Here is an 18,255-nt window from a genome sequence, read left to right on the forward strand (position 1 = left end):
TATATATATATATATATATATATATATCACTAGAATTGATGCCTTAATACAAAAATACAATGTATGTGTCTTTTGTTCCGACTACTATTTTATTGTGTAATTTTTTATTTTGTGAAAATGATTAATTTGATGGTTTGAGTAAGTCTTTTTTTTTTTTTCTCTTTTTCTAAATTTATTACCCTTGAAAAACATATAAAATTGTGCAAAAGAAAAAATAGGCTAGTGTAACATTTTTTACGGTAATAAATGCAGTACTTTTTGTTTGTGTCTCCTAGAGCCGATCAGCCGAATGTCCTTTTCTAGTAAGATATTTAGACGAAATATCTTGTTTGCACATTCCAAATTAAAATTTTAATATTTTAAAGATTATTTTTAATAGACATAAAAATATTATTTATTGATATAGTCGGAATCACAAAGATTTAACAAATGCTAAATTTAAACTGAAAATATAAACGACAAATATGTCAAATAAAATTTTGAAATTCATTAAAAAAATTCTCAGATAAAAGATGTATAGAAGGTCACATGTGTTTAAATATTAAAAAAAATAATGTGAAAATGATTCAAAATCAAAAAATAAAATAAAATTTTATGGGAAATTTTAAAATATTATTATCAGATTTAAAATAAATTTGGATGACTTAAGAAGATTATATACTACTGTAATACGATAAATTAGACTGCAATACGATAAGCTGGACTCATGAACCAAATCCAAAAAGATAGTAATAATAATCTTTCTCACATCAAAAACTAAATTTACACAAATTTTATCAACCAACACACAACTTCTTTGATACGCGTAATCGGCTTTACTCCCTGAAATTTAATGACCAAAAGATCAATCACAAAGTAAATGTTAATTTAAAATTTTAATACGTTTTTAACTAAATATATGTGTCCCTCCTAAATTAATATATTCTACTTTTTATTTATAATAATTGTGAATAAAATTAGTGCATAAATATTACATTAAAATACTTTTATTATACTGTTTTTGATAATAAGAACACCATATTGTTTTTTAATGAATGCATATGTTTAAAAGACATAAAATAAAATAACTTAAATCCTAAATAAAGAATGTTAAATGAAGTGTCTACGTAGTCATGTGATATTTACCTTATCATCATAGGTGGGCGTGAGTGACTTGTGTTCTCCACAACCATTGGATTTGGATAAAGTATATAAAATGAAAGGTTCAAATTTCATCAAAACATGTGACTCTGTGGTGTCAGGTTAGGCACAGATTATTTCAGCTTTGTGTTTTTTTTTTAAATGATTTGAGTTTCATGTTATCATAATATTATCTTGTTATGTCACTTTTTTTAGTGAGTGGATTTTAGCAAGCCACGGTTTGATACATTGATATATAATATGTTTCAGTAGACTTGTGTCCCCTTCGAATAAAATAACCATTTTTTAAAAAAGAATTCGAAAATAAAAATCTTTCAAAAAAATACCAAAATAACCATATTTAAAAGATGATGTGTCAGATGAATTGACGCATCTTTAAGCATCAAGAGGAGGCGTCCAAGACATTGACACTTGTATTGGGCTCCTCGTGAGGAGGCGCCAATGCTCTTGGCGCATACATTGACCCTCATGAGGAGGCGCCAATGCCCTTGGCGCCTGCATGGTGCATGTGGTGTATGCGCCAATTCATCTGGCGCATACACCCTTATATTATTTTTTATTTTTATTTTTATTTTTTTATTTTTAATTTTGTTTATTTATCAAATAAAAAAGAATAATGTAAAAAAAATATTCATGTGGTAATAATTTGTTACATTGGATTGACAAAAATTTAATGAACTGCTCGATCGAAATGTCTCCCTGTTCCACATCCAGGTGCGTTAGTTTATCTCTGAGGTCTCCAACGATTTCTTGAGGTGTTTGAGGTCTTTGTGTGCTGATCTGATCGAATGATGACTGGTGGGAAGGTCTGGCGGAAGTTCCAACGGTATTTGACAGATGTGTCATCATTTATTCCCAATATCCGAAGGGCTCTGGCCAACGACGCTTCCGTAATGGAGTTAGGTGCCCATGTCATCGTAGTTAGGTCGTTGGGGTTGGGTGGATTGGGGACGGTATAACTGCCCGAATTGGGACATTGAATCATTTTGGAAATGAAGCAATGGTTCCTGGAGCGTACTATAGTTAAACAATGGTTGTGTGTTTTGGTGATGAGATGCTTGATTGGTCATTGGTGTGGGGCTACGATGAAGTGACCCATATGAATCATTTGGGCTATAGACGGTTGTAGTTGTAGCATATGGTTATTGGTGGGTAGGGTGTGATTCTTGGTTTTGTGGTTGGGTGGGTGGTATGAATGCATTGCGACGTTGGATAGTTGGTTGTTGGGTGGATGACATGAACGGGTTGCGAGATTGGGTGTTTGGTTGTTGTGTGTATGTGGTAGGTTGATGTTGTGAGGGTGGTTGTTGGGTTTGGATGGTTTGACATTGGTGTTGGGTGGGGAATTGTTGTGGGGCGTACGATGATAAAGCTAGTTGGCGTGGATCCATCAAATACTGTGGCTCAGATACAAATTGTTAAGTTGTTACCGACCTAAACCATGCCATATATTGTTGAGTTGATCTTGCACCATGGATGACTAGTTCATTTAAGATGTGTTGTCGTTGATTCCTCCATTGACGACACATCTCTTTTGCAAAGTCTCTCCAGTCTGAGTAATCCCATTGTGCATTAACCCTTTTTTGATGCCAATTCCCCAAACACATGGGAGGTTCCGAAATCTGTTGTTGCATGCCGAACTGTAGTTTGACCGGTCACTCTGATGCATTTCCACTGTGGTGAACCGGATAATCGGTGTCTTCCCTGTCCAAACTACAACATCGTCATGGTTCACATCATGATCAAGACCCAGATATGACCTCCAGATAAATTGTAAAACAATACGAAATGATTAGATGGTAAATAATTTGATAAGTATTTTTAAATTAAAATATAGTTGTGTAGGAGTATTACATCGTCATGTCCAATGTGGTCCAATAGATTGCGATAAACTATAATAGCGTGTTTCAGATACCTATTGTAGTTCATCCCCCTTACTGACCACCTTAGATAAAAAAAGTGAAAAATATTATTTACAGTTAATTGTAACATAAAATATAATTAATTAAATGGTAAAGTGTTAGACTTACTTAGTTGCAAACGAGAACATGAATGGATTCTCGTTTATCGGGGCGAGTGACGACATTCTTGACTAACCTCATGCTTGTAGCAAATATGCACATGAAAAAAACGTACAAGTATTCTTTTTTGCAGTTTTACACATTGCACTATATAGATGGGCCAACACAGTTGGACCCCAACTATATGTGCTTACCTTATTAATGTTGCGTAACAAAGGTAAATACATAATATTTACTGAATTACATGTACTTTCTGAAAATAAAAAATTACTAAATAAAATCATAATATAACACCGAGCTTTAATTATTTTCTCGTTCTCGGTTGATTCTTCAGACAATACTATACTCGCATAATATTGTTTAAGGTATTTTAAATTTATACCTTGCCCCCTTGCTTGATCAGATGACTCTCCCTCAGTTTGGTCATGGCACAAAGGGGCAACCAATAATTCATTGCAGATAGAGTTGTCTTGGTTAACTCTACCATTCACGATTTTTCCATCTATACGGAGACCCAACAACATGTATACGTCCTCAAGCGTGACGGTACACTCCCCGATAGGAAGGTGAAATGTGTGGGTCTCGGGTCTCCATCTTTCCAACAAAGCAAGAATGAACTTGTAGTCCACCGAGTACGAGACAATTTTGAGGAGATTTCCAAATCCACATCATCTAATATATAGTTCTATCAAAGGATCGTGGGGGTATATATTCATGTACACGACATCGAAAACGCTTTGGATCCTAAAAACACATAAGTAAGAAATACAATAAGAAGAAGTAATACATAATACAAACATAGATAACAAAGGTATACAGCTTAAAAATGGAATAAGTAAAAAGAGAGTGATAATATACAAATGTCAAGATATTCTCGAGTGTTCCTCTATGTTCATCATCCATAGTTAACAAAGACATAATTTGATGTTGCAGAGCTTGTGTGTGGCAGATAAATAGTGTGGTAAAGAAAGAGTGTAGATGAGTAGTGTTGGAGATGATTTGATATTGTGATTTGAAGGCTATTTATAGATGAGTGAGTTAGTAGGTTTGCAACATACAAATCATTTCATTGGTTGCATGCAATGACAAAAATAGACTAGCCTTAGTCTTAGGTGCTTGCATGTGAATAATCACATGCAAGGAAGAGGTGTCATTCCTCTTGGCGCCTGCATGTGATTAGTCACATGCAAGGAAGAAGCGCCCTTCCTCTTGGCGCCTAGGAGTAAATGAGTGGAAGAGGTGCCCTTCCTCATGGCACCCATGTTGCTTTATGAGCCTAGGGAATGGGCGCCAGTTTGGAATATTAGGGCACATAGATTCTTTGCCACATAGATTCCTTGGGCGCATGTGTGTTCTTGTCATTCTTGTCACTTCTTGTCACTGCATGTGTATTCTTTTCACTGTATGCATGGTCAAGTTTGTGCAGACGAACCGAGTGATCAATGCATTCAACGTTTACGCTATTTAGCATGTGCATATGAACAACTTAACAATGCATTCAATTTCAGTATAGAAAAGAAAGTTAGATTTTAAAAAAAATATCTTCCTCACATCATTACATGATCAGTGCCCATATCGAAGGTGAAATATTTGATCATCAATTATTCGGTTTTTGTTTTTGCAACACAGAGGTAACTCGGTTTACGATAAATCGACGATCAAAATTTTTCACATCTGAAAAAAAGAATAAAAAATAAATTACAGTGTAGTGATATGGGCCAAATCATCTATAAAATCCGGGTTGATTTGCAGAAAACCCGGTGAAGTTTTATCAGAAGAAGATTCGAGATGATGACAATGTTCAGCATATGTTTGTCAGTCACGAACAATCTGGTTACATCGATATAGAATTGTATATATTACCAAATCATCGACAAGTATCTCGATTTATTGATCAGTCACAAGTGTTTTATGAAACTGATGACGAACAAGCTGAGGTGAATGTTCCATATGACGAAGAAGAAGAAGCTGAGATCATGGTTGTTTCAATGGTGAACGCTAATGAGGAAAAGGAGCCAATACCAGCTAGTCATGTATATTGTCCACCCCAACACATGACAAGGTTGAATTTGGGTTCCAATGAACCTTCATCAGATATATTGTACAATCCTTATGTGCAAATGCAAGGATCTTTGAAACAAGGAGACACATTTCGCACAAAAGAGGAATGTGTAAAAGCCATTAAAAAATTTCACATGCAACTATCAGATGATTTTGGAGTTGACAAAACTAATGCATTGAGGTATAAAATTTATTATCCGAATGAGCACTGCCTTTTTAGGTTGTCATCTTCCTACCGGAAGAGGAGCGAGTCTTGGGAGATTGGATCCAGGGGTCCAAATCACACATGCATGCTGACAAACCCAATGCAGGATCATCAGAAATTAAGTTCTCATCTAATATGTGATGAAATATTGTCTGTCATTGGTGACAATCTGTCGTTAAAGGTGAGTACAATAATCTCGCATATTAGGGCAGAGTACGAGTACACCCAATCATATAGGAAGCCATGGATAGCTAGGACAAATACTGTTGAAAAAGTGTTTAGAAATTGGGTGGAGTCTTACAAACAACTTTCAAAATAGTTGTTGGCTCTAAAATAATATGCTCCAGGGACTATTGTCAAGTTGGAAACATTTCCCGCGTATACACTAGACGGGACGTGTGCTATTGGAAATGGAATATTCCACCGTCTCTTCTGGGCGTATCAACCATGCATCATAGGTTTTTCTTTCTGTAAATCAATTATACAAATTGATGGTACATGGTTGTACGGGAAATACAAAGGAACATTACTGATAGCAGTGGCACAAGATGGAAACAATAACATTTTTCCGATCGCCTTTGCCCTAGTTGAAGGAGAAACTGCTGAGGGATGGAGTTTTTTCCTAAGAAATCTCTGATTGCATGTTGCACCTCAACCTAACTTATGTTTGATCTCCGACAAACACCCTTCAATCATCAGTGCATATAATAAAATTGATAATGGCTGGCAAAATCCTCCTTCGACGCATGTCTTCTGTATTAGACATATTGCTCAGAATTTCATGCGGGAAATCAAAGATAAGACGTTGCGGAAGAAGGTTGTCAATGCAGGTTACGCATTATCAGAGCCTTCTTTCAAACACTACTGTGAAAAAATAAGATTGTCAAACGAAGATACAATACGGTGGATCGATAGTATTCCATTGGAGAAGTGGACTAGCGCATACGACAACGGTCAACATTGGGGCCACATGACAACAAATCTTGTGGAATCAATGAACTCTGTCTTCAAAGGCATCTGTAACCTACCTATAATTGCTTTGGTGCAGGCAACATATTTCCGGCTAGGGGTGCTATTTGAGAGCCTCCGTTCCAAATGGAGTTCAGTGTTGCAATCTGGGCAGTTGTTCAGTGATGCTTCAATGAAATTCATTAGACATGAAGTTGCCAAAACAAACACACATGTAGTCACGGTGTTTGACCGCACTAAATGTTGGTATAGTGTTGCCGAGTCCATGGATCACAATGAGGGCAAGCCGATGGGACAATACAGAGTTGAACTAAATAGAGGTTGATGCGATTGCGGAAAGTTCCAAGCCTTTCGTACGCCCTGCTCCCATGTCATTGCGGCATGCTCAAAGGTTCGAAGGGATCCATCCTACTTGCTATCTGAAGTTTACAAAGTCACCAGCCTATCAAATGTTTATAAAATTAGTTTTTCCATAGTGGCAAAAGAGGATTACTTGCTAGAATATCAAGGGGGCATCGTCTGGCACAACGAAGTTATGCGAAGGAAGAAAAAGGGTCGCCCAAACAGCACCGGGATTCGAACCGAAATGGATACGACGAACAAAATGGTTAGATTATCTAGTTCATGCCGTCAGCCAGGTCACAATCGTAATAACTGTCCTAGTGTTGGAACGAGCACAACTAGATAAATTCATATGTACCTCTGTTGCAATATATGAAAAATTAAATTTATTTCATATTAGACGTTTGTGATGAAAATACCATTACATAAACAATAACACAAACAATTAAAACAACTAGAATACAAGAACTATGAAATTACAACCATCAAAACAATTTTGAACATGTAATGCATCATCCTACGAGCATCTTGGTCGGTCTTAATATCCACTCATCCACGCACTTCTCCATTTTGGTTGAACGTGGACACAAACTATTATATTCTTCTAATCCTTTCACCATCTTCAATTTCTCCCTCTAACCAACTGTACACCGTCCGATTAAGACGTTCAAACGTATCTGTGTTCCAGAGCCGAATCTGTATAGAAGCCGCAACGACGAAAAATATTACATCGACATTTCGCTTCTGAATGTATGCAGACATGGCTAATTAATACAAAAACTTGAAGGAGAGTGGAGTTGAATTAGAGAAAATATGGTACTATGGGATGATTTTGTGTGAAAAATTATACATCTAAGGCGTGATATTTATATAGGATGGCATAAAATGCATGCACAAAGAGGCTAGGCGGCCAACATGTCAACAACATGCAGGCGCCAGAGGCATTGACGCCTCCACTAAGGGCACCATGCTGGCGCGAGGGGCATTGACGCCTCCTCATGAGGGCCAATGCATGCGCCAAGAGCATTGACGCCTCCTCATGAGGAGCCCAATGCAGTCGCCAATGCCTTGGGCGCCTCCTCTTGATGGTTAGGGGATGCGCCGGTTCATCTGGCGCATCCTCTTCTAAATATGGTTATTTTGGTATTTTTTTTGAAATTATTATTTTTTTTTTTAAAATGGTTATTTAAAAAAACCGACTTGTGTTAATTGTAGCTTTACATTATTTTTGAACAGAAAATTATTATCTTTAAACAAAAATTAAATAAATAAGTTGGATTTTAAAGGTTATAATGTGTTTGGATAAAAGATTTTAACTATAAAAAGAATATTTTTTCTAAATATAAATTTAAAAGGATTTAAGTAAAATTTATTGTTTGAATAAAGAAATAAAGAGAATGGTTAAAATAATAAAAACTTATGAAATCGAGTGAAATGTTTAGTTTTTAATGTATTTGATCTCACCTGATCAGGAGGGCCTTCCAAGGTCTTGGTGAATGGGCCGGAGAATGAAGTGAAAAGGGGGGTGTACCTGCAAAGTGCTCCAATGTTTAAGTCAGAAAAGGTACAGAATGAGGTTATCAGAGTGTGAGTTAGAATACCTGCCCCTTTGCCATGAAAGGGGTATTTATAGTGAGCCCCCAGCGCTGGGCCAAGGCTCCTAATGGGCTGGATTAGCTAGGCCCAAGGAGGAGCTGCCAGGGGACGTGTAAGAAGCGTTAAGACCTAGACCAAAGTCTGCCCCCTGGTCCAACTGCCCCTATCCCTAAGGCGACAATATAGGGGAGTTGGGTGACGTGGTGAGTGGGATGCCGTTAAGGCCCTGCCCGACACAACTGAGGTGCCCGCAACGTGGGTTGACGGTGAGTGGATGGAGATCGTACGAGGAGGACCCGCTCACTGTCCGACACGTGTTTAAGGGCCCGGGGAGACGTTCGTCGGGCGGACTGTCGTCCACCTGACGCGTCCTCGTGGTCGTGTGGACATGGCCGTTTGGACGTGGGCTTGGCGAGTATTGGGCCGTGCCGTGCCTAGGGTCATGGCCCAGTCCGGAACAGGAGCCCCCCAAGTCGAGTCTCTGAGCCAGAGGGATGACTTATGTTTCGACTAAGGGTTCCCCGCGACGATGGGGAAGCTTGACCGTTAGACAGGCGAGGTCGTGCCAGACCTATTCATGACCGACCCTTTCTTCGGGAATGTCGGGGATGGAGGTGGTCGGTTGATCTGCGCCTTCCTTGTAGTAAACGTGGGTATGACGCGGGGAGGTGGCGTCTTGGTGAGTCGAGGAGATGGATAGGTGCTCGGGTCGCTTCAGCTTCTCATCTTTGACAGACGTGTCTCAGAATTAGTGGGGTCGCTTCGTTTCGCGCGCAAAGACGGCGTAGGCAGGCTAGGTAATGATGACCTAGCGTGTTGGTCTACGTGCCAAGCCCTATAAAAAGGGGTTGAGTAACTTCATTTCCACTTTTTCTTTTTGCTCACGCGTTCACCGGAGTTCTCCACATTCTCTCTCGTTTGCTCTCTCAACCGTCTGGACCGCCGTCTCCGCCCGTCCTCCTATCTGAACCACCGTTTTCTGCTCGGACACCACCGTACCTTTTCAACTTAACTATGTCAGGTACGGTTTTCCACTGTGACCCATTCTTTTTCCTTGTTGTTTTCTGTCAAACGCATGCTATTTTCGTAGAAATGTGGTTAGGTTTAACTTAGGGACAGTGTAGTGGACTGTAGGTGTATATTAGATGGTAGAAAATAGGGTTGGGATCCTACTGTACCGGGCATAAACTTCATATGCCGGGCAACACTTGCATAGGTTGTATGAAGTTTATGCCCGGTCTCCATAGAATGCGCGGGCCACCGAGTTGAGCACGGTTAGTGTCCGTCGCCGCTACGCCCTTTCACTTGACCTGCGGTGGAAGGGTGGATTTGATACGACGTCGAATTCACTCTTTCTGTCTGCGTTTCAGGTGTTACCGGGCGCTTACGACCGAGGAAGGAAGATTCTGGGTCCTCCACCGACGACGCGACAATCGCTCGTCTTCCTGTCGGGGATGGGAGTGTCCGAGATGGTACCGAACACGCCTCCTCTTCCGGGCAGGTCGACTTCTCCTGGGTTGCGGACGAGCCCTTGGAGGAGGAATCTGACTTCTGTGACGAAGCCATCACTGCTCACGCTATGGTCGAGGCCATAAACCGGGAGGATCCACCGAACTGGTATTGCTGCGCCCCCAAGGAAGAAGACCGCATTTGTCATCATTTCCCGGGGAAGCAGTTCACCATGTATGAATTTGCTTTTCGTGAGGCGGGGATGAGACTGCCCTTCAGCTCCTTCCAGATGTCGGTCTTCAAGTGGCTCCGGCTGGCGCCGTCCCAACTACATCCTAATGCCCTCGCATTTATGCGGGCATTCGAGTTAGTTTGCCAGTTCCTCGGCATTGGTTGCACCCGGGCTCTCTTCTTCCACGTGTTCCATCTCCAGAGGTCCGGTTCCCGTGGCCGCCACAGTTGGGTTTCTTTCAAGCAGCCCGTGCGTCTGTTCAAGACGTACGAGGATTCTGTTCGCCATTTCAAAAGCCGGTGGTACGTGGTGATGCCGATTACCCGGGCTGCCCTTCACTCTCTCTACTACTATCAACGGGAACCCAACGGGGAGGAGACGCTGATGTCGAAGATACCGCTGAGGTGGCAGCGTGATCATTTCGATCTCTCCACAGCGCATTACCGGGTCAAGTACGCGATGCTCGGCGAGGAGGATAGGCTCGCGTACAAGAAGCTGGTCGATTACGTGCAGAGCTTCAGCTTGGCGTTCTGGGCGAATCGACAGGGCGTGCCCTACCTGGATGAGGCCGGGGAGCTAATCACCGAGACGCGTTATATCAATACGAAGGCTCTGCTCGAGTGTGATACCGAGGAGGAAGCTCTGGCGTTATTGAGTAGGCAGACTTTGTTTAGCTTTTTATTTCTGTTTATGACTTCGGTCGCTAACGTTTGTGTGTAATTTATTTGCAGGTGCCATGCCCAATGCTCGTGATCGGGTGCTGAAGCTGGCGAATCAGGTCGGCGCTCCTGACCGGGTGCCCAAGAAGAAGAAGAAAACTGCGGCCCGTGTCTCGGAGATTGCTGGCGATGCCGGGGTCGGTCCCTCGCAGGCGGCGAGCGTGATTCCTTCCTCTCCTCCTCGGCTTAACCCGATCACCATTCCTGACAGCAGTCCGTCGCCAGCGGCTTCTCCCCTCCATAAACGGAAGCGTCCGGCTGGGGCCCTTACCAGGTCGTCTCCAGGAGGTTCGCATGGACCGGGCAGCTATCTTCTGCCTCCCTGCTATGTGGAACGGTCGTTCTTCAAGGCCGAGGAGTCGATTGCTGTGCCTGCGCCTGAGGCCAAGGCTATTCTGGACCAGGATGTTGCTGCCCGGAGGAAAGATCTGGCCAGGGATATTGCTGCCGTCATCCGGGTGATGGAGACGGCCATGGTTCTGACCGACACTGCGGTCTCCACCGCCTCGCTGGAGGAAGCCCTTTTGCAGGTTCGGACAGAGAAGGAAAGACTATCTCAAGATCTGTCGGACTACAAAGAAGAGCATCAGCTGCAGGAAGGGCTGCGCCAGAAGCTGGAGGAGGTGGAAAGGGAGAGGGACCAGTTGAAGGCTGCTAAGGCGAGCCTGGAAGAGCAGGTGGTCGACCATCAGAAGCTGACCGAGGACAACGCCTACCTACGGGCTCAGGTTGAGTCTCTCGAGGGAAAGGTCCGTCCTCTGGCAGATGAGACCGAGGAGGAACGCGCCTTTGGCTCGCGCGGTGAGCTGCTAGGGCATATCCGGACTCTCAACCAAGATCTTGTGGCCTGCTTCAAAGAGGGTTTCGACAATGCTGTCGAGCAGCTCGGGCTTCTGAACCCTGAGTTGGTGACGGAAGGGTCGGCCTATAACTGCTGCGTCCGGGATGGTGAGATCATCTGCCCGTTTGAAGTGGAGGAGGAGCTGGGGGGAGAAGAAGAAGAAGAGGATGAAGAGGAGCTCCGAGCGGAGTCTTAGTTTATATGTTTTTCTTATCATGGCCTGCGTGCCTCATGTATTTTGGCCTTCGGGCGTTGTAATATGGCCTTCGGGCGTACTTGGCTTCGGCCGCCTTTGTCGTTTCTAATGTATGAATATTTTTGTTACCGTTCATTGTGCTCGTTTGTGTTTGATATTTGTTTGCATGAATTCGTACTCTGCTCGACTTTGTTAATCTCCTCGGTTTAGGGAACCGACGAAGTGTCGGGCTTTGTGCCCGTGGGTATCGAAGCCCGGGTCCGTTGTTCGAACCCTGGTCCCGAGGCTTGGGTCCTCCCATCGCGAGCTGGGTGCCCTGCCAGTCTTGGTACTTCGACGTTGGGTCTTGGTCAAGATCCCAACCGTCGGGGAGGGTTGTGTTTGTTGTGTGACCCCGGATCGTTCCCGGGTCTCGTGGTTCCTCCCTGGGGTTTTGGGGACGAAGAGCGTGGCCGTACCTGCCACGTCTCCCCGTGGCGTACTTAGCTGTAATATTGTCTAAGTTTTTCTGCGTTCCATGGTCGAGCGAGTTGTTCTCCTTGTAGGTTTTCTAGGTAATAGGCCCCGTTGCTCGTTTTGTCGCGGACGCGGTAAGGGCCTTCCCAGTTGGCCGCCAGTTTGCCCTCTCTCGGGTTTTTCTGGTTTCTTCTGAGGACCAGGGTGCCGACCTGGAACTCTCTTTTTATGACTTTCGCGTCATGACGTAGTGCTATCTTTTGTTTGAGGGTTGTTTCCCGGAGAGCTGCTTCGGAACGTATCTCCTCGACTAGGTCGAGCTCGGCTCTAAGGGTTTCATCGTTCATTTCCTCGTCTAGGGGCTCCTCTGTCCTCCTCGTTGGCGTCCGTATCTCCACCGGGATGACTGCCTCGGTGCCGTAAGTTAGTCGGAACGGGGTTTCCCCGGTGGTAGAATGCGGTGTCGTGCGGTAGGCCCATAGGACGCTATGTAGCTCCTCGACCCATGCCCTCTTTGCCTCGCCGAGTCTGCGTTTGAGGCCACGTAAGATTACCCTGTTGGCCGCCTCTGCTTGCCCGTTCGTCTGCGGATGCTCGACAGACGTGAAATGCTGTGTGGTGCCCAGGCTGGCGATGAAGTCCTGGAATCCTCCGTCCGTGAATTGTGTCCCGTTGTCTGTGACAAGTGCCTGGGGTATACCGAACCGAGCGAGGATGTTGCGTTTGAAGAACCGGAGAATGTTCTGCGCGGTTATTTTAGCCAGTGCCTCCGCCTCGATCCATTTGGTGAAGTAATCCACCCCGACGATGAGGTATTTATTCTGATATGATCCGGTGACGAAGGGTCCGAGGATGTCCATGCCCCACCACGCGAAGGGCCATGGGGAAGACAACGATCTGAGGTCGTTCGGGGGTGCGAGGTGCATGTCGGCATGTCGTTGGCATTTGTCACATCTTTTGACGTGCTCTTTCGAATCGTTTTGCATGGTCGGCCAGTAGTAGCCTGCTCGAAGGGCTTTTCGTGCGAGCGATCGTCCGCCGAGGTGTTGAGCGTTAATTCCCCGATGTATCTCTCCAAGTATGTCGGGGACTTTCTCTTCCTCGACGCATTTGAGTAGTGGGATGGAGAATCCTCTCCGGTAGAGTTTGCCTTCGAGGAGTACGTACGAGCATGCGCGTCGTTTGACAATGGCCGCCTCTTTCGGGTCAGCCGGGAGTTCGTCTCGTGTGAGGTAATTGTAGATGGGTGTCATCCAACAGTGGGCATCTCCAATAGCGTTGACCTCGAGTGGAGGCGGTAGTTTGTCGATGCTGGGCCGCGGGAGAATTTCTTGGATTACTGATTTATTCCCACCCTTTTTCCTCGTGCTGGCTAGTTTCGAGAGAACGTCTGCCCGTGTGTTGTGCTCGCGGGGTATGTGTTGAACTTCCCATTTTTCAAATCTATCAAGTTTTTCTTTGACGAGGGACAAGTACCCGAGGAGGTTGTCGTTCTTGGTTTGGTATTCTCCTCGCACTTGTGAGGCCACGAGCTGGGAGTCGGTGGATATTTTTACCTCTTTTGCTCCCAGGTCGTCGGCTAACCTCAGGCCTGCGAGGAAGGCTTCGTATTCGGCTTGGTTGTTTGATGTTGGGAATGCTAGCGCTAACGATACCTCTATCAGGATCCCTTCTTCATTTTCGAGGATGATCCCGGCCCCGCTGCCTGATGTGCTAGAGGCGCCATCGACGAAGATCGTCCATTTGTGGGCGCTTTCTGCTGGAGTCGGGCAGTGGGTCATCTCCGCGACGAAGTCGGCCAGCGCCTGAGCTTTCAAGGCTTTCCTACTTTCGTATTGTATGTCGAATTCGGAGAGTTCTAATGACCACTTGAGCATCCTCCCGGCCATATCCGGGCGCCCGAGCAGCTGTTTGATTGGCTGGTCGGTCCTCACCTTTATCGTGTGTGCGAGGAAGTAATATCGTAGTCTCCTCGCTGTGTTGATGAGGGCCAGGGCGACCTTTTCGATTTGCTGATATCGGAGCTCGGGACCTTGGAGTGCTTTACTCGTAAAATAGATGGGCTTTTGTCCTTCGTCGGTTTCTCTTATTAGAACGGCGCTGACGGCCTCGGTTGCCACGGATAGGTATAAGTATAGGGTTTCCTTTTCTGATGGCCGTGATAAGACCGGGGGTTGGGACAGAACCTTCTTTAGATGGAGTAGCGCTTGTTCGCATTCATCGGTCCAGTCAAAGGTAGCCTCTTTGCGAAGGAGTCTGAAGAATGGCAATGCGTGCTGGGCGGACTTGGCGATGAAACGGGAGAGTGAGGCGAGCACTCCATTGAGTGACTGGATCGATTTTTTGGTTTTTGGGGTCGGAAACTCCGAGAATGCCCGGCATTTGTCGGGGTTGGCCTCGATCCCTCTTTCGGTGAGATAGAAACCGAGGAACTTGCCTGCCCGGACTCCGAACGTGCATTTCTCGGGGTTGAACCTCATTTTACACTGTCTCGCCTGCTCGAATACCTTCGTAAGGTGTCGAGCATGGGTTACCTCCTCGTGTGATTTGACGATCATGTCGTCCATGTACACTTCGAGCATGTCCCCTATTTCGTCCTTGAAGACTTTGTTCATCATGCGTTGGTATGTAGCGCCAGCGTTCTTGAGCCCGAACGGCATCACGTTGTAGTAGTAATTGCCCGTTGGGGTCATGAACGCTGTGTGTTTCTTGTCTGCGGGCGACATAGGGATTTGGTTGTATCCACTATATGCGTCCATGAAGGACAAGAGTTTAAAACCTGCAGAGTTGTCAACGAGCGAGTCTATATTAGGGAGGGGGAAAGCATCTTTCGGGCAAGCCCTATTAAGATCAGTATAATCAACACACATACGCCATTTTCCATTATTTTTCTTAACGAGGACTACATTAGAGAGCCAGGTTGTGTACTGGGCTTCAGAAATAAAATTTGCCTCTAAGAGGTCTTTTACAGCTCGCTCGGCAGCCTCTGCCTTTTCGGGCGATTGCTTGCGTCTACGCTGTGCTATGGGCTTGGCTGCCCGGTCTACAGCTAGCTTATGACACGCGATCTCGGGGTCCAGCCCGGGCATTTCTGCGGCATTCCACGCGAAGAGGTCGGAGTTCTCTTTGAGGCATGCTACTAGCTCTTCTCTTGTTTCCTCGGGTAGTCCCTTACCTATCTTCACCGTCCTTTCCGGATCGTCCCCAAGAGGAATGAGTTCGAACTCCCCGTCGGGGATTGGTCGGACCGGGTGTTCGAGAGAGCGTTCCTTGGGGAACCTCCCCTCTCCGGTCTCGTCCAGCCCGATGCGACAGTCGAGGTCGATGGCGTTGACTCCTCGGGCAGGATCCTCGGTCTTGAGTTTTTTGTTGTTGCAGTTGCTCTTCGTGCTGACTACGGCCTGTCCTTTTACTGCGGCGTCGTAGCATCGCCGGGCTGCTTCGATGTCACCATGGATGGTGACCACACGTCCCAATTTGGTGTAGTATTTCATCTTCAGGTGGACGGTGGATGGGACCGCAGTGAGTTCGGCCAGCGTCGGGCGTCCAAAGATGCAATTGTAGAGAGACGGACAGTCTACGACCAGGAATTGGATTTTGACTTCCCTGGCCGTTTCTTGTTCGCCGAAAGTGACGAGGAGCTCAACATATCCCCACGGTCTGGTTGTTGCTCCGTTGAATCCTTGGAGATCTGATCCGACGTAGGGGGCTAAGTTGGTCTTGTCTAGCTTCAGAGTCTTGAAGAGGTGGACGTACATGATATCCACTGAGCTGCCTTCGTCGACCAGGATGCGTCGTACGTCGAATCTGGCCATCTTTGCTCTAATCAATAGTGGGATGGCCGAGTTCGGGGATCCGCCCGGGAGTTCCTCCAGGAAGAAGGATATTGGGTTGGATTTTCCCCGGTATTTTGTCAATGTCGCTTTCTGCTCGGGGGCAGTCAGTAGGAGTTCGTCGAACTTGCGTTTGACGGAGAGGGCCGCGGATTCCCCGTTAGTTCCTCCTCCTGATATCACCAGTGTGGTAGGGAAGTCTTCCCAGGGGCTGAGTGCAGTGATCTTGCCCTCGGGCAATGGTTCGGGGGGGAAGAAATCTTCCGGTCGTGACACGCAGAGGGCCACTTGATAGGGAGAGTTGTCGGGGGGTGTGTTTTCCCGGGGTCTCTTCTTCTCTGGCTCGTCGTGTCTGGGAGCTTCGTTCTTCCTCGTGTACTGCTTCAGGTGCCCTTCTTGGATTAAAATTTCAATCGCATCTTTCAGGTGGACGCAGTCTTCGGTCACGTGTCTGTGACTTCTGTGGAACCGGCAGTACTTTGATTTGTCGGTGTGGGGCTTTGGTGCAGACGGTTTTGGGAACCTGACCCTGCCCTGCTTAAATTCAGAGTTGATACATTCTGCGAGGATACGCTCTCGAGGAGCCGTCAGTAAGGTGTACTCGCTATATCTGCCCGCGGGGCCTCTTCCTTCCCGGAGCTCGCGAGGTCTTTCTTCTCTTCGTCTGTCTCCGTTGCGACGGGAAATGCTCGTGTCCTCGCGTTTTGAGTGCTCGGTCTCCCCAGCGTTACGTCCGCTGCGGGCATTGTGTGCCACCTGCTTTTCCTCGTATCTGATGTAGGCCTGGGCTTTATGCAGGAGCTCGTTTAAGGTGCGGGGAGGCTCGATCCCTACGGCTCTGCTAAGTTCACTGCCGGGTAAGAGACCTCTCTCGAGGAGATACTTCTTCATGTGCTCGGTGGTATCTACCTCGACAGCTTCCTGGTTGAATCGCTCGATGTATGAGCGCAGCGTTTCATTCTTCTTCTGCACTATGGCTTCAAGGGTCGCCTCAGTCTTGGGGTGACGACGGGAAGCTGTAAAGTGCCGGGTGAACATGGACCTCATGACTCTCCATGACGTAATGGACTCAGGGGCCAAGCTTTTGTACCAGGCCATGGCCCCTTTCCTGAGGGTCGTTGAGAACAGTCGGCATTTGAGGTGCCCGGTTATATCATTGCGGTAGTCGAGCATCGCGTTGACGTTGTCGACGTGATCGTCGGGATCTGTAGTCCCGTCGTACACAGCTAGGTTTGGCGGTTTCTCCATGCCTTTGGGGAGCGGGGCTTCCATTATTGCCCGAGATAGGGGGCAATGCAAATCTTCCTCGTCGCTCCTTAAGGGAGACAGTTCGTTGTTGTCGGGGCTGTGCCCGCGCCTTGGTGATGTTCTCGCTCGACCACCGTCACGATGGGCGCGTGCCCTGCTGGCGTGGGGTTCGGGAGAGCGACGTCCTCGCTTCTTCGATGGCTCCGGACGTTGTTGTATCCTACTCACCGGCTGGGGCCGGGCCTCTTGTCGTTCGGCTTCGAGGGCCATGATTCGTTCGTGCTGCTGGTGGAGCATAGAACCGGCCTGATTGAGGGCATTCACCATGGCAATCATTACGGCGTCTCCTTCAACGGGAACGGGAATGGGATGAAATGTCTCTGCCCCTAAATTGTGGGCGTGAGGGACATCTCCGTTGTTTTGGGGCTCTGGAGACGGGGTGGATGGATGACCGTCCCGAACGTCCGCCTCATGGGATGGCGGGCCGTCGTCCATGTTGTAGTTGACGAGGGGACGGCTGTGATCGCTATGTTGTTCTCCGGCCATGTTGGAAGGACAGAAATGAATGAGCTTTTGATCCTCGTTTGATGAAGATGGGGATAGCTAGTTCCCACAGACGGCGCCACTGATCTCACCTGATCAGGAGGGCCTTCCAAGGTCTTGGTGAATGGGCCGGAGAATGAAGTGAAAAGGGGGGTGTACCTGCAAAGTGCTCCAATGTTTAAGTCAGAAAAGGTACAGAATGAGGTTATCAGAGTGTGAGTTAGAATACCTGCCCCTTTGCCATGAAAGGGGTATTTATAGTGAGCCCCCAGCGCTGGGCCAAGGCTCCTAATGGGCTGGATTAGCTAGGCCCAAGGAGGAGCTGCCAGGGGACGCGTAAGAAGCGTTAAGACCTAGACCAAAGTCTGCCCCCTGGTCCAACTGCCCCTATCCCTAAGGCGACA

General features: G+C 46.4%; 1 protein-coding gene across 1 annotated transcript; it reads right to left on the reverse strand.

The window, feature by feature from the left end:
- Window positions 1-12,253: 12,253 nt before the first annotated feature.
- On the reverse strand, window positions 12,254-17,854 carry LOC127135836 (uncharacterized). The gene is made up of 2 exons (XM_051062468.1): window positions 13,395-17,854; window positions 12,254-12,755 (listed from the first exon to the last, which is right to left on the reverse strand). The coding sequence occupies exons 1-2, from the start codon at window positions 17,852-17,854 to the stop codon at window positions 12,254-12,256; spliced, it is 4,962 nt and encodes a 1,653-aa protein (XP_050918425.1).
- Between the last annotated feature and the right edge of the window lie 401 nt (window positions 17,855-18,255).

Source organism: Lathyrus oleraceus, chromosome 4, assembly GCF_024323335.1.
Source record: "Lathyrus oleraceus cultivar Zhongwan6 chromosome 4, CAAS_Psat_ZW6_1.0, whole genome shotgun sequence".
Classification (NCBI taxonomy): domain Eukaryota; kingdom Viridiplantae; phylum Streptophyta; class Magnoliopsida; order Fabales; family Fabaceae; genus Lathyrus; species Lathyrus oleraceus.

What these genes read in the sequence shown, in the direction of transcription:
- LOC127135836 (XM_051062468.1), bottom strand. Translation starts at nt 17,854, where the DNA reads ATGGCCGGAGAACAACATAGCGATCACAGCCGTCCCCTCGTCAACTAC. An exon ending in GTCAAACGACGCGCATGCTC is followed by an intron (nt 12,756 to 13,394) that starts GTACGTACTCCT and finishes CCTCAAACGCAG; the next exon opens with ACTCGGCGAGGCAAAGAGGG.